This window comes from Euprymna scolopes, chromosome 17, assembly GCF_053919585.1.
Source record: "Euprymna scolopes isolate OS-2025 chromosome 17, ASM5391958v1, whole genome shotgun sequence".
Classification (NCBI taxonomy): domain Eukaryota; kingdom Metazoa; phylum Mollusca; class Cephalopoda; order Sepiida; family Sepiolidae; genus Euprymna; species Euprymna scolopes.
In genome coordinates, this window is record NC_136498.1 from 109,351,613 (window position 1) to 109,365,321 (window position 13,709).

A 13,709-nucleotide genomic window follows, 5' to 3' on the forward strand; every position below is an offset into this window, starting at 1 on the left:
AGCTACACTGAATATTCCGCGTTTCATCCACTCTAGGACTCTTCAGGCTTATGCGCATAAGCCTGAAGAGTCCTAGAGTGGATGAAACGCGGAATATTCAGTGTAGCTTAATTGCCATATATATTTTATAAATTACTATATATATATATATATATATATATATATATATATATATATATATATATATATATATATATATATATGAATGCATGCAAGTGGTTTTATTACAATTTGCTCAAATGAAGAAAAAGGAAACTCTTATTTAGGTCAGTACGTCTATTTGTGTTTGCGTGTCTCATCCGATTACCTGACCGGCTTGTATTATTTTTATTTATTTATTTTTTTTTTTTTTACAGCGATTGGATTACGGGGCATTTCCTCGTCGATAATCAAACAGTCATTAATCTTGAATGGATGAACTATCGTACATTTTGCAAGTCTACGTTTCACCGAAAAACTGAACGGTCGATTTCTTCCGGGCGAATCTCGCGTAGCAAACGGACAGAAAACAACAACAAAAAAAAAAACAACAACAAAAAAAAACGGTTACTCTCCAGGTGCGTCCTTGTAATTTACATGGAAAATGATATTTCAGGCACAAAACGTGACAGGCGAGTGGACAGACAGACAGACGCATTTAAATACTAGAACTACTTAAATCTTATTGAGGATTGAAAGTGGACCTTGTTCACATTACAGTTGATTTTCTGCGTGTTAGGACTGATAGGGAAACAGGGAGTAAGAATGGAATTCCAGAGGTAAGCGACCCAAGAATATAAGCAATTTTCTACTCACCTATTCTAAGAGAGTAGAAAGTTGATCCTGCATTTTACGCCAGCCTCCAAACTATCACTTCTCTTATTTTGTCCTCTAGTCCTCGTATTCCACGAGCGATAGTTCTGACAAAGGCGGAAGAATTGCTGTTTCCTGGGTCAGAATCTATCCATCTAACACGTATCTCCACTACTATATAAAAGGAACTTTGTGTGTGTATGTGAGTTCGTTCTCTGTGGGCTCGAAAACGACTGGGCCGATTTTAATGAAATTTCACACGAAGGTACTTTATGTATCTGGCAGTGTTCTTAGACAGGTTTTCTATCAGAATATATTTGATAAGTATCAATAATCGATAATTGAAATACGACTCGAATCGTGTGAAAGAAAGACCAAGCGATTTTGACCAAAGTTTACACCTTACACAGCCCAACATCACAAGTGTTTCTAGGAAGTTTTATTATTATTATATTACATATTATATTATATTATATTATATTATATTACCACACAAGCCAAAAGGCCCGACATATAAAATCAACAGTAGGTTCTTTGATATGACAGGAGCGCGTTCGAAATGAATGTTTCTGTTTAAAACACAAGTTCACCATGATACTTGATTGTTCATTTTAAACTTAAATTCAAGCTATTATCACCGCACAAGCAGTAAGGCCAGTAGGTCCTTTGATATTACAGGGACGCGTTTATAATGACTGTTTCTGTTTAATGCACAACTGAAGCATGATACTTGACTTTTGCATTTTAAACTTTAATTCAATCAACAGTAGGTTCTCAACAGTGCAATGTAAACTACAATGTATTGTAGACTGAGCCACTGCGAGAAGGAATGTGAAGCTTCTTACATCAAGTGGCCTCATGCCTTGTCTGGAGCAATTTCCATTAAAAAAAGTTTTAATATCCTGTAGATTAGAAATCTTTATAATACAAAAAGTCTGTATCCGTGAATACTTGATGACGTCATAAAATATGGCGTCACAAAAATATCAATCAATCAATCAATCAATCAATCAATCCATAAGGGTTTATTCACTCAATGAGGAACCCTCTCCCTGGACTCTAGCCATCTAACTCTGTCCCGAGTTATCCGCTGTCATGTGGGACCCATGTGTTGCATCAGGTCGTCCCTCCATCTCGTCCTTCCCTTTGGCTACTTATGTTTACGAGGTATCCATTCTGTTGCCCTGGTGAACCATCTATGGTCATGTTGTCTGGCTATGTGCTCAGCCCGTCTGTGTTTGGATGTTTTGATGGCTGTATTGATGTCAATAACTCTTGTTTGTTGGCGGATCCAGATGTTTGTCTTTCTACCTTGTAGAGTGATGCCTAACATTATCCTCTCCATTTTCCTTTGTGCTACTGCCAAGATTTCACTTTGGCAAGTTGCCAGGGCCCATGTTTCACTACTGTAGATCAAAAATTCGTCAGCATTTAATTAAATAGTTCGAAGGCATCAGGAAATCGTTTTTAAATTGCGAAAAGGGATGACGTCACAAAGGGATAAAAGTATCGGAACTTTCTCTTCCATATTTTGTCCTTTAGATCTTACATTCCATGGGCGATGTTTGAGCATATATTAAGCGTTTATTAAGTTTAAAACGCAAGTAGTTATAGGCGTTTATGTTAAACCGATGTCGACATGAGGCTGTCACCTATGGAGTCTCGAGAATCGTTTAAAACTCGAAAATAAAAGAATGATAGAAATTCACCAAATAAATATCACATTGACATTTATTGGATGGATTTTTATCAGTATTTTGTTTCATTTTCGAGTTTTGAGCGATTATCGGGATTACAAAGACGGCAGTCTCATGTCAGCTATCTTTGTTGTCGTTTTAACCTTAACGCTCGGCACAACTTGCGTTTCAAACTTAATAAATGCTTAAAACATGTTAAAACACACAAAAATGCTTATGCAGGTGGGTAGAAGAGTGACTTATTTTGCCTTTGGTACAAGATCAAAGTGTAGTATCTGTTCTTCAAATGCTGCACTTCAATTTCTTGTTCTCTGTTAGTGGAGGAGAAATCCTTCACGACTGAGACAATTTTTATTTTTGTTCCTTTTCTCCACGTTAAAAAAAACGACCCTGGTGTCTAACTCTGTCCCGTGGGAAGGCATTGTAAATAGAAACATTTATTTGTTAAGGGATTCTGCATTTACCGACCCGCGATTTCCACAAGCCTGGCTCGGGCTTACTCGACAGCTGACGGAAATAACCGAAAAAGGTCGCCCGAGCGTTCTTCAATTTTTAACAAACGCGCTGTCTATTTTCGTCATACAAATCTATGAAGGCTACTTTTTTATAAACCGAGAAAAATCAAAAAATAATAAAAATCGCGTAGGTTAGGGTTAGATTTTAGGATTTAGGGTTAGGGTTTGGGGTAAGGGGTTAGAGTTTAGGATTAGTGTTAGGGTTGGGTTAGATACATGTTGTAATTTTATTTATTGTATTTCCATGTTTTTTTTTATTTATTATTATAATTTTCTCCTAGCGGTTTAACGTTTCGCGATCGGCTGCTTCCGGTTATTCCCGTCAGCGGCCGAACACAACCAAGAAGTTTCATGGAAACTGGTCGGTAAATGCAAAACTATCACTTGTTATATATTTATTTCTTGGACACTTTTTCGGTTTGTTGTCTATAGTAAAACATACCCAAGATTTCGCTTCTGTCGGGTTCAGATCAATTCTCGAACAAGTCGGTCTAAACAGCGGCGAAGATCACTGACTCGACGGCATACTAGTCGGGCTGGAAAAAGCATCGATATGGGACGACATTTGCTCTGACCATTTTATTGCGTTGGCATGAATTTCGAAATCTGCTGGCAGACCCGGCACCGCAACTCAGTGTTCCCGGTTCCGATACTGCACGGTTTATACAAAACATCGGATGGATGGTAGTCACTTGCAGATACGACCCCTGAGAGACCGCTTCGATGTTCCAGTGTATCTCTCCCCTTGGGCTGGTCCTCAACCTGTGTAATGCTAGTTCTGTGCAGTTCTAGGAGGTTCACCCTCTCAGGTTTTGCCTTCTCTTTTTGAGAAGGGGGTTAGTTTATTACTAACTGCCTGAAGTGCTCTAACCGGGGGAGGTTTTACAGGTCAGAGTGCCTCTCCATGGAGAGCGCTGATATCTTAATCCCACCTTCCGACCCTGGTGTCACCTTTCTCGCGATGGGAGAGAATCAAATAGCCTTCTTAGCTATCATTCGATGTAACGCCATGTCGGTTAAAACTTCGTCCTGCAGCGTATAATTAATTATTGATGAATAAAAAAATAAAATAAAATATAAAAAAAAAAGAATACAAATAAATACTAAACATTTATTTGTTCTTTTGTGCGTTGTACTTCAAAGCAAAAAAAAAAAAAAAAAAAAAAAAACAGCAAAAAAAACGAATGAAAAGAGATATGATTGTGTTTATTTTTCAAAATTACATTAAAATCACGATTATCTCAAACAGGAAGTTTATTTTACTGTTTTATATTTGTGCTTGATCTGGAAAATAAATAGATATAGGAAGGTACACACACATACACACACACACACACACGCACACACACAATATATATATATATATATATATATATATATATATATATATATATATATATATATATATATATATATATATATATATATAAGAACAAGTAGGGTAAAAACACTTTGAAAAAGAGTTAAAAACATTTAATTTTAAAAAGGAAGCACAAAATAAGTGGATAGTCCTTAATCCGCGGAGTTTCGAAGAAATACTTTTCTTCTCATCAGAGGGTAGGATTTAACAAAATGCGGGATCGCGTTTTCCTTGCAAAAGTATTTGATGAAACTACAAGCCAGAGATTTTACTTGGTAACAAACTGTGAAGGAGAGAGAATATGGTGAAGAAAAAGGTGATTTCACATATTGGCGTAATGGATCAAGGCCTTGGCCGTCGTACGGGCGGTCGAGTTTCGATCCTGGCTTGAGGTAGTTGCCGCACTGATGAACTGTGATACAATGAAACTGTACTGTATGTGGATGACTATAATGCTTCTTATCTTGAGTTGAGCATATTGGGAAGTGATACACGATATACTATTGGCGTATTAAGCGATGCTCTTTGTGTAAACAAATCGAGCTTAAGTATTCGGACGATGTCAAAATATCGTTAATTCACTACCCGCACAACAGCTGGTCCACAGCATTGACTATCGTACGGACGGTCGGGTTTTGATCCTGGCTTGAGGTAGTTGCCTGTCTAGCCGCACTGTGCTGTATGTGGATGTGAACAGTGCTGTATGTGGATGACTCTCTCTCTCTCTCTCTCTCTCTCTCTCTATATATATATATATATATATATATATATATATATATATATATATATTAAAGAACTCTACAAGGCCGTCTTTCGCTTGTCCATTTTTCGCCATACGTGACATCATTTTAACACCCGGTTCCCTGCATTGCTATAGCCTTCTTATACTCTTCCACATTTATTTACTAGCAATGCTTTAAGCAAACTACCTTTCCCTCTTATTTTGTAAATATTTTGTAAAAAAAAAAAAAAAATGAAAAAAGACCATGCTGAAATATTTGTTATTTAGAAATCCATTCTTAACATGGGAGAGAGAATGGTATTTCGTAACTGTTGTTGCAATATTTTGGACGAAGAATGGAGTATGATCGCACACAGTCGGACGATTCTGTTTATAAACGATGCTGCTAGGAACTGACGAATCGAATTAATTCACGTTCTGCTACCAACCAATCAGAAATCAGAATTGCTTCATAAATATTAAACCTTTTCTGTGTTTTTACTTAAATATTAAACCTGTTCTGTGCTTTTACTTAAATATTAAACCTGTTCTGTGCTTTTACTTAAATATTAAACATGTTCTGTGCTTTTACTTGAAGATTAAACCTGTTCTGTGCTTTTACTTAAATATTAAACCTGTTCTGTGCTTTTACTTAAATATTAAACCTGTTCTGTGCTTTTACTTAAATATTAAACCTGTTCTGTGCTTTTACTTAAATATTAAACCTGTTCTGTGCTTTTACTTGAAGATTAAACCTGTTCTGTGCTTTTACTTAAATATTAAACCTGTTCTGTGCTTTTACTTAAATATTAAACCTGTTCTGTGCTTTTACTTAAATATTAAACCTGTTCTGTGCTTTTACTTAAATATTAAACCTGTTCTGTGCTTTTACTTGAAGATTAAACCTGTTCTGTGCTTTTACTTAAATATTAAACCTGTTCTGTGCTTTTACTTAATAATTTAATAAACAAACGTTACCATAAAACGTGAATTTAACTTGAAAATATTTTTCTGCATCAATACAAACAAAACAAATGAAAGTAAAATACTCCTACACAACGCCGGATGGGTACAAAACGTTTCAAATCAAATCACATAATCATGATTGAAAAAGAAGTTTTAACTTTTCTTTAAAAAAAAAATAAATAAATAAACTGTTTGGGTAAATCAAGGCGGATTTTACCTTTTGCAATTTGCTGTCTGCATTTATTCAGTTACTTGCTATGATACAGGGTAGAGCTATAAAATTGTCGCACTAAAAAAAATCGACATGATTCCATTTCCGTTTGATGAAAACCGTTTTTTTTTTTTTTTTTTTTTTTGGAGACCATCTTCTACTTGGTCAGTTGTGTACAAATCCCAAAGAGCGTCAGGAGCCTTCTATTATGTTTTAAAGTTCACAATGTTCAATGAGCGAGATCAGAGATGCGGCGCTGTACTCATGCTCTCTACAGGTCCAAGTTATAACACAGCACCATTGCTAGCACCTTCAAAATGCAAATCCGGACGGTCCAACTCTTGAGGGTACAGCTCAACACATCGGACGACCCACGGTTAAGGTCTTTAGTGTGGTTTCAAGTGAGGGCCACATCATGCCATCTCACATCTTCGAAATCCGCTTAAAAGTCAACACCAAAGTGTACCTGGATAGGTTGAAAAGTATGGTGATCCCCGGATGCAATCAGGTGGCTGCTGGCAGACGCTGAGTATGGCAGCAGGACTCGACACCGGGCCAAAAGTCCAAAGAGACCCGGGCTTGGCTTCAGAAGGACTTCTACAACTTTGTACCCTCCTCTCACTGGTTCCGCTCCTTCTCCAACCTGAACCGAGTGGATTACTGCGTTCTGTCATACATCGAGAACATCACCAACATGACCTCCCACAACACCAAAGCTAGCCTGATCGCTGCCATCCGACGAGTATTCGCACTTGTGGAAAAGGTATGCTCTCAGTTCCAGATCCGTATCGAGGCAGTGATTGAGGCTGAAGGCGGTTACATTGAATAGATATCAGCTCTATCACATAATCAAGTTAACTGAATTGATTTTTTTTCAATAGAAGTTTTAAAATAAAGTTGTAGTCGAATTTTTTCTTAAGGGCGACAATTCTATCGTTCCACCCTGCAGCTTAGTAGGATAAGGTATATTACAAGAATAACCTCAACAGTGAATCGTGGCGAATATTCTATTGACATATCTGATGCAGTGCGGCATAATCACATTAACACATCGGTTCTCGACGTTGAGACCGGTCAGTACTAAAATTGGTGATAATTTGTGAATTCCAGGTATTGTATATGTTCCCCACTTATCTCGACATTGTTTCCAGTCGTCCCGAACTTCGCTTTAGAACTGGACTCAAGCAGTACCGATTCAGGTAAGGGGGAGGTGTGGTTGGTTATTGTGCAACCTTTGCTTCACAATTACACGCGCAGCTACCCTTACAGGGGGTATCCATTGCTTTTGAGACTGAGCAGAGGCGATGACGGTGAAACAAGGGTAGAAGTTAGTGATAAAAATATGTTGTGCAAGTGTTTACAATATCGCATGACAACTATGAGGACTTGTCGAAACACGTGGGTCGGATATCGACCAACTGAGGGTGACAACGGTTTGTAATGGACACTGTTGTCTTTAATAAATGTCTTATTGTTGAAATGTCGCACAGCGCGTCTCTTATAGATGTTCTTTTGAGCGGGCTCCAACCACAACGCCTGTTGTTCTTTCTTATACAGTCATCCAACTCAACTTCCGGCGACATTCGAGAACGCAGAACCCAGCAGAAACATCCCTACCAAAACGGCGTACAGGATTACCATATCGCCTTAACATTTCAAATATCTATTGCATTGTACAGGTAAATCGAGGCCTTTTTTTTAAATCTATTTATTTGTTCCAGAACAAAGAAGCATTCATCGTAGCTTCAGCGGTTAAGACCGACTTTTACGCTTGTACTGTGCAAGATTTCAAGGCGACCATTTATCGACCAGCCGCGAGTGTTGACGATTGTTGACGAGTCGTGTCGACATTAATCCAAAGAATATCCGGTTGTTTAGCGAGAAACAAGTTCTAGTCAAAACTAAATACGTAAAATATCTGAAAGTTGATAAAGAGCACACACACACAAACACACACACACACACACACACACACATATATATCTATATATATATATATATATATCCGACTGTCGTTTAGGCGGTTGGGTTTCGATCCTGGTTTGAGGTAGTTGCTTGTCTAGCCGCACTGATGAGCTGTGAGACAGCGAAAGAGTACTGTATGTAGATGACTATATATATATATATATATATATATATATATATATATATATATATATATATATTAGCAAACCACTTTGTCGTAAAATATGCATATTTTCATTCATACAGAAGGTGAGATATGTGCGTACGAGTATTATGATTTTTTTAACCAGTTCACTTTTCGTAATTAAAAAAAAAAATTACTGGAGCTGAGACCAAAAAAAAAAAAACCCTTAAGACAAAGAGTCCACTACGATAACTATTAGGCCAGCTTGACACAATCTTAAAATAGTTGTTTAAAACTTACTTAATCAAGGAATACGATATACGTATGCGCATTCGTAAAATCAGGTCAAATAGATGAAATCCGATGACCTCCCCCATGTACTAAGTTTTCAATTTTGACCCCTTAGCGTTTTTTTTTCAGGATGAAAACCAATTAAAAAGTTTTCCACATAACCTATATATCAAATTAAAAGGCTGTAGATAAAAATTCGTTGAGTATATAGGTTGAGAATTGTCCTCACACGCAAACACATTCTCACTTTTATAGCTATGTTAGCAATTCAGCCCGGCTTTGCTCGGGCCCTATGTACTGTTCATAACTTTATGTGCATATATATATATATATATATATATATATATATATATATATATATATATATATATATATATACATATAAATATATATATATATATATATATATATATATATATATATATATATATATATATATATATATATATATTAAAAGGTTTGATTCATGTCCAGGTAACCTCAATCTAAAATTTTAAGTGTTTAGATCCAAAATTGGCGAAAAGGTTTGGTAGAGTCTGCAAAAGTAAATTCTTTCAACTTTTACGTCTTGGCAGCCAAATTTTCGCACGAAATCTGATTAAAAAGCTTGCTCCATGTCTGAATACCCTTTATGTAAAATTTCAAATGTTTAGACCAAAAATTGGCTGAGAGGTCAATTTTTTTAACTTGTACCCTAATTTTGACCCCTTAACATTTATTGTTTTGGGTTCTTATCAAATTAAAAAGTTTGATCCATGTCACAGGAATCTACATTTAAAATTTCAAGTTTTTAGACCCAAAATTGGCGGAGGAGTTTGGTAGAGTTTTTAAAGGTCAAATCGTTGAAATTGACAACTAAATTTTTGTCAGAAAACGGATTAAAATTCTCTGGTCCCCCCTCGCCAATCTTTCACGAAAAACACCCGTCTAGCTGAATCCACTGTGAAAAATTTCCCCCACTCTATATCTGTGCCTAAATCAAAACGCGGATTCCATGAACAAAGCTTCTTTCTTAGAACTGCACGCCTGTGGAATTCTGTTCCGTCTGTCTGCTTCCCTCCGGACTACAACTTGGATGTCTTCAAGTCCAATGTTAACAAATTCCTAATGAACCGCACCCTCAAGTAAACACTTCATCAAATCTCCACACTAACGTAATGTACTTGCAATAACCCTTATCCCTGAGTGGCTTCCGGGCCTTGATAAGTGGTGATCACTGGGTAAAAAAAAAAGAAAAAAAAAAGATTTTCCCAAATCTCAATACCCCTTATGTCAATCTCGAGTCTGTAGACGTAAAATTGACAGAGTTATTAGGTAGGGAAATGTACACACAAGGGCAGATACACAGACAGGCAATTTCATTTTTATAGATATATAGACTAGAAGATATAGGCGGCGTTTCCCGGTCGTCAAATATCATATATTAATGTAGAATTTTTATTTATTATGAACAAAAATGCCGTAGGTATTAAACGTACAGTTAAATTCCTTAAAAAAATGAAAATTAAAAAAAGTGGACAGAAACTGAGACATGTGCATGCGATTATTAATTTATTTTCTAAACAGTTCATCATTTATAAGTAAAAAAAAAAAAATACTCGAGCTGAGATCGAAACCAAAACCTAAACACAGTGAATCAACTATGATAACCGTTATGCCAGCTTGACATAACTACCGAAATATGTTTTCAAACAAACTTATACTTAACATAAGGAAGCTGTCATGGTTTCCAACTACACATGCGCAGTCGTAAAACAGTTGGAAACGGATAAAACTCGGGTGGCCGCCCACATAGCAATTTTTCAACTTATACCTCTTAGCAGCCTTTTTATTCCGTGTGAAAATCGAATGTTTTCCACATGCATGAATATCAAACATTCGTTGAGTATATAGATTAAGAAGGTTCCTCACACACACATTCTCACTTATATATATATATATATATATATATATATATATGTGTGTGTGTGTGTGTGTGTGTGTGTGTGTGTGTGTGCGTGTTTGCCTCTGTGTGTGCATGTGTGTGTATTCCTTTTTTTTTATTTTTATTTTTATTTTTCTAACTTTCAAATTATAAATAAGACGTCGTACTTCTGTTATGCATGTCAAGTGCGTACGCAGACGCCTACATATGATAACGCTTTTGATCAAAATGAATTAATCTTATCAAGAATTTCAGAATATATATATATATATATATATATATATATATATATGGAAAAATAAAAAAAAAATAAAAACTGTAAATTCAAATTTACACTTAAATGTATTATTCGACAGAGTTCTCCAAAAACAATTTCCAAAGTCCTCATTCCGCCGAGTTTAAAAAAATGCCAGTCTTGTTCTTTTCCTTGTCAGAGGACAGTAAGAAATCAGCAAATTATAATCGTAGCAAAGCTAAAATTTGCTGACTGATGCATTAGATGAAACAACAATTTATGATATTTAGCCAATTTCTAGCTTTGCTACATGTCAGCCAACAAACACTCACTTGGGTTAATGAGTTGGACACATCCGAACTCGGAATTCGAAACCCGAGCTTCTTGCGAGCACTAATAAACTGAGCAAACCACCGCGCACACAAGAAAGTCTATTAACTAAGACAGATCAAGCAAACCGCGGCGAAAACCCGACAGTGAAATGAACCTACTTTCAACTCTAACAAGGGATGTGTTCATCACGACCAGCTATAACCCAAGCCTATGTCTCACAAGTAGGAATTTTATACTCGTTAAGGGTGCCATCACGGCAAGCTTACACATATATTATATTAATAATAACTAACAAGAAAGAAAACAAAAGAACTATAAAATAAGAAAAAGAATATATATTTTTTTTCTTTTTTTTACAAGTACAATACGTTAGTGTGGAGATTTAATAAAGTGTCTAATTAAGGGGGTGGTTCATCAGGAATTTGTTTACGTTGGACTTGAAGACATCCAGGTTGTAGTCAGGTGGGAAGCAGGCAGACGGAACAGAGTTCCACAGGCGTGCAGTTCTAAGAAAAAAGCTTTGTTCATGGAATCTACGTTTTGATTTAGGCATAGTGGGGAAAGTTTGTGACACTGGATTTAGCTAGACAAGTGTTTTTCGTAAAAGATTGGCGAGGGGGGACCAGAGATTGGAGTTCAGACGAGCTCCTGCCATGGAAATAACGATAAAACAAAGATAGGCTTGCAACGTCTCTTCTGTGGGAGAGAGGTTGCAGGGAAGAGAAAAGGCCATCCTCCAATCCTCCACTAAGCCACGAAGTCTATTTTGTACTCTGTAAAGGCATATATATATATTTCTGTAAAAGTCTGAGGACGCTACAGACGGCCCAAAAAAAAAAACAAAAAAAAAAACGGCCGTGTAGCCGAAACAATAATGTAACTTAACAGAAAGATACGGTAATAAAAAAAATAAAACGCATATTTGCTCTACAACAGTATTGAGCACTTTCTTCAGTTTTTATTAATTACCATCTCCACTATATATATATATATGTGTGTGTGTGTGTGTGTGTGTGTGTGTGTGTGTGTGTGTGTGTGTGTGTGTGTGTGTGTGGTCAAAACAGCAACATGTAGATAACCGTTTTATAAGTGAAATAAATAAATAATATCAATATCAATAATATCAGGGCGTCTCCATTTACACTGAACATCCACAGAATGCCAACATCAATATATTATATATGAAAGAGTTCCCTGTGGAATTTCTACAGTTCCCACTAGTATATATTTTTATCTGATCTTATTCAAAAGCGAAAATATATAGATAGTACCACAATACACTGTTAACCGCGTCGGTGTTAACAGCGATGAGGGAAGGGTTTTTTTTTTAATGTCATTTATAGTTTGTACTTTTCATATCGTTTAAATTTTTCTTTTTTTTTTCTTTTTTTTTTCTTTTATTGAGGATGTACCTGCACCCATAATCGAACTCTAGCGACTTTATTAGCGTCTGTTTGTGGCTCAAGGAATACATAAACCAGACTAGTTTGTTGTTGTTGTTGTTGTTGCTTTGGTTTTGTTTTTTCTGTGTCGATATAAAGTGTCTTGGTTTAATAACAGCTTCGGAAGATCTTCCTCCGTCTCCTTTTCTATTTTAGGTACTTTAAATGATTACACCACACACACACACACACACACACATTCGCACACACACACACACGCACAAACACACACATTCGCACACACACACACACACGCACACACGCACACAAACACACACACGCACACGCACACACATCCACACGCACACACACACATCCACACGAACACACACACTACACACACAAATCCACACACACACACACACACACACACACACACACACACACACACAGGTACGTGAGATACTTCTGTGGAATGTGTCGTGTCACTGGGGTCACCCGTTCTAGAATGCCATTTTGAAGTGGACCCTTGTATCAATAGACGAACTTTTATTTCATTCTTCTTCTAGCGACGACGACTGCGACAGCAAGTTGCTTGAAAAGTTTACTCATTTGCCCTTTACTCCCCTCCCCCTTCTCTATCACCCTCTCTCCCTCTCTCTCTCTACATATATATATATATATATATATATCCCTCTTTCTCTCTTTCTCTCATCTGCTTAATTATCAGGTAATGATGGAAGAGACTAAATTATTTTCTTTCCTTCTCTCCTCTGTTTTTCTCTGTCCTCTATCTCCCTCTGCATCTCCCCCTCTATATCCCTCTCTCTACCCTATCTCTCTCTCTCTCTCTCTCTCTCTCTCTCTATATATATATATATATATATATATATATATATATATATATATTGTCTTGATTAATTCAACTTATTGCATTGATTGTATTGTTTTTATCTCTGTCTTTCTTTATCGTTCTCTCTCTCTCTCTCTCTCTCTATATATATATATATATATACATATATATATACATATATATATATATATATATATATATATATATATATATATATATATATATATATATATATATATATATATATATATATATTGACTTATATTGCTATAACAATCGGTGAATTCAATATTTTAGCACCGGGCGTAATTTATTTCTTTGAAATATATTGGAAACTTAA

General features: G+C 36.2%; 1 protein-coding gene across 2 annotated transcripts in view; it reads left to right on the plus strand.

Annotated features, from left to right (window-relative positions):
• Positions 1-7,584: 7,584 nt before the first annotated feature.
• LOC145296872 (uncharacterized) overlaps positions 7,585-13,709 on the plus strand; it is a 78,387-nt gene continuing 72,262 nt past the window's right edge. For both annotated transcript variants that reach the window (XM_080143007.1, XM_080143006.1), the window contains exon 1: positions 7,585-7,941. In XM_080143007.1, the coding sequence (XP_079999133.1) occupies positions 7,703-7,941 (239 nt within the window). In that variant the 5' untranslated portion in view covers positions 7,585-7,702. The remainder of the gene's footprint in view (positions 7,942-13,709) is intronic.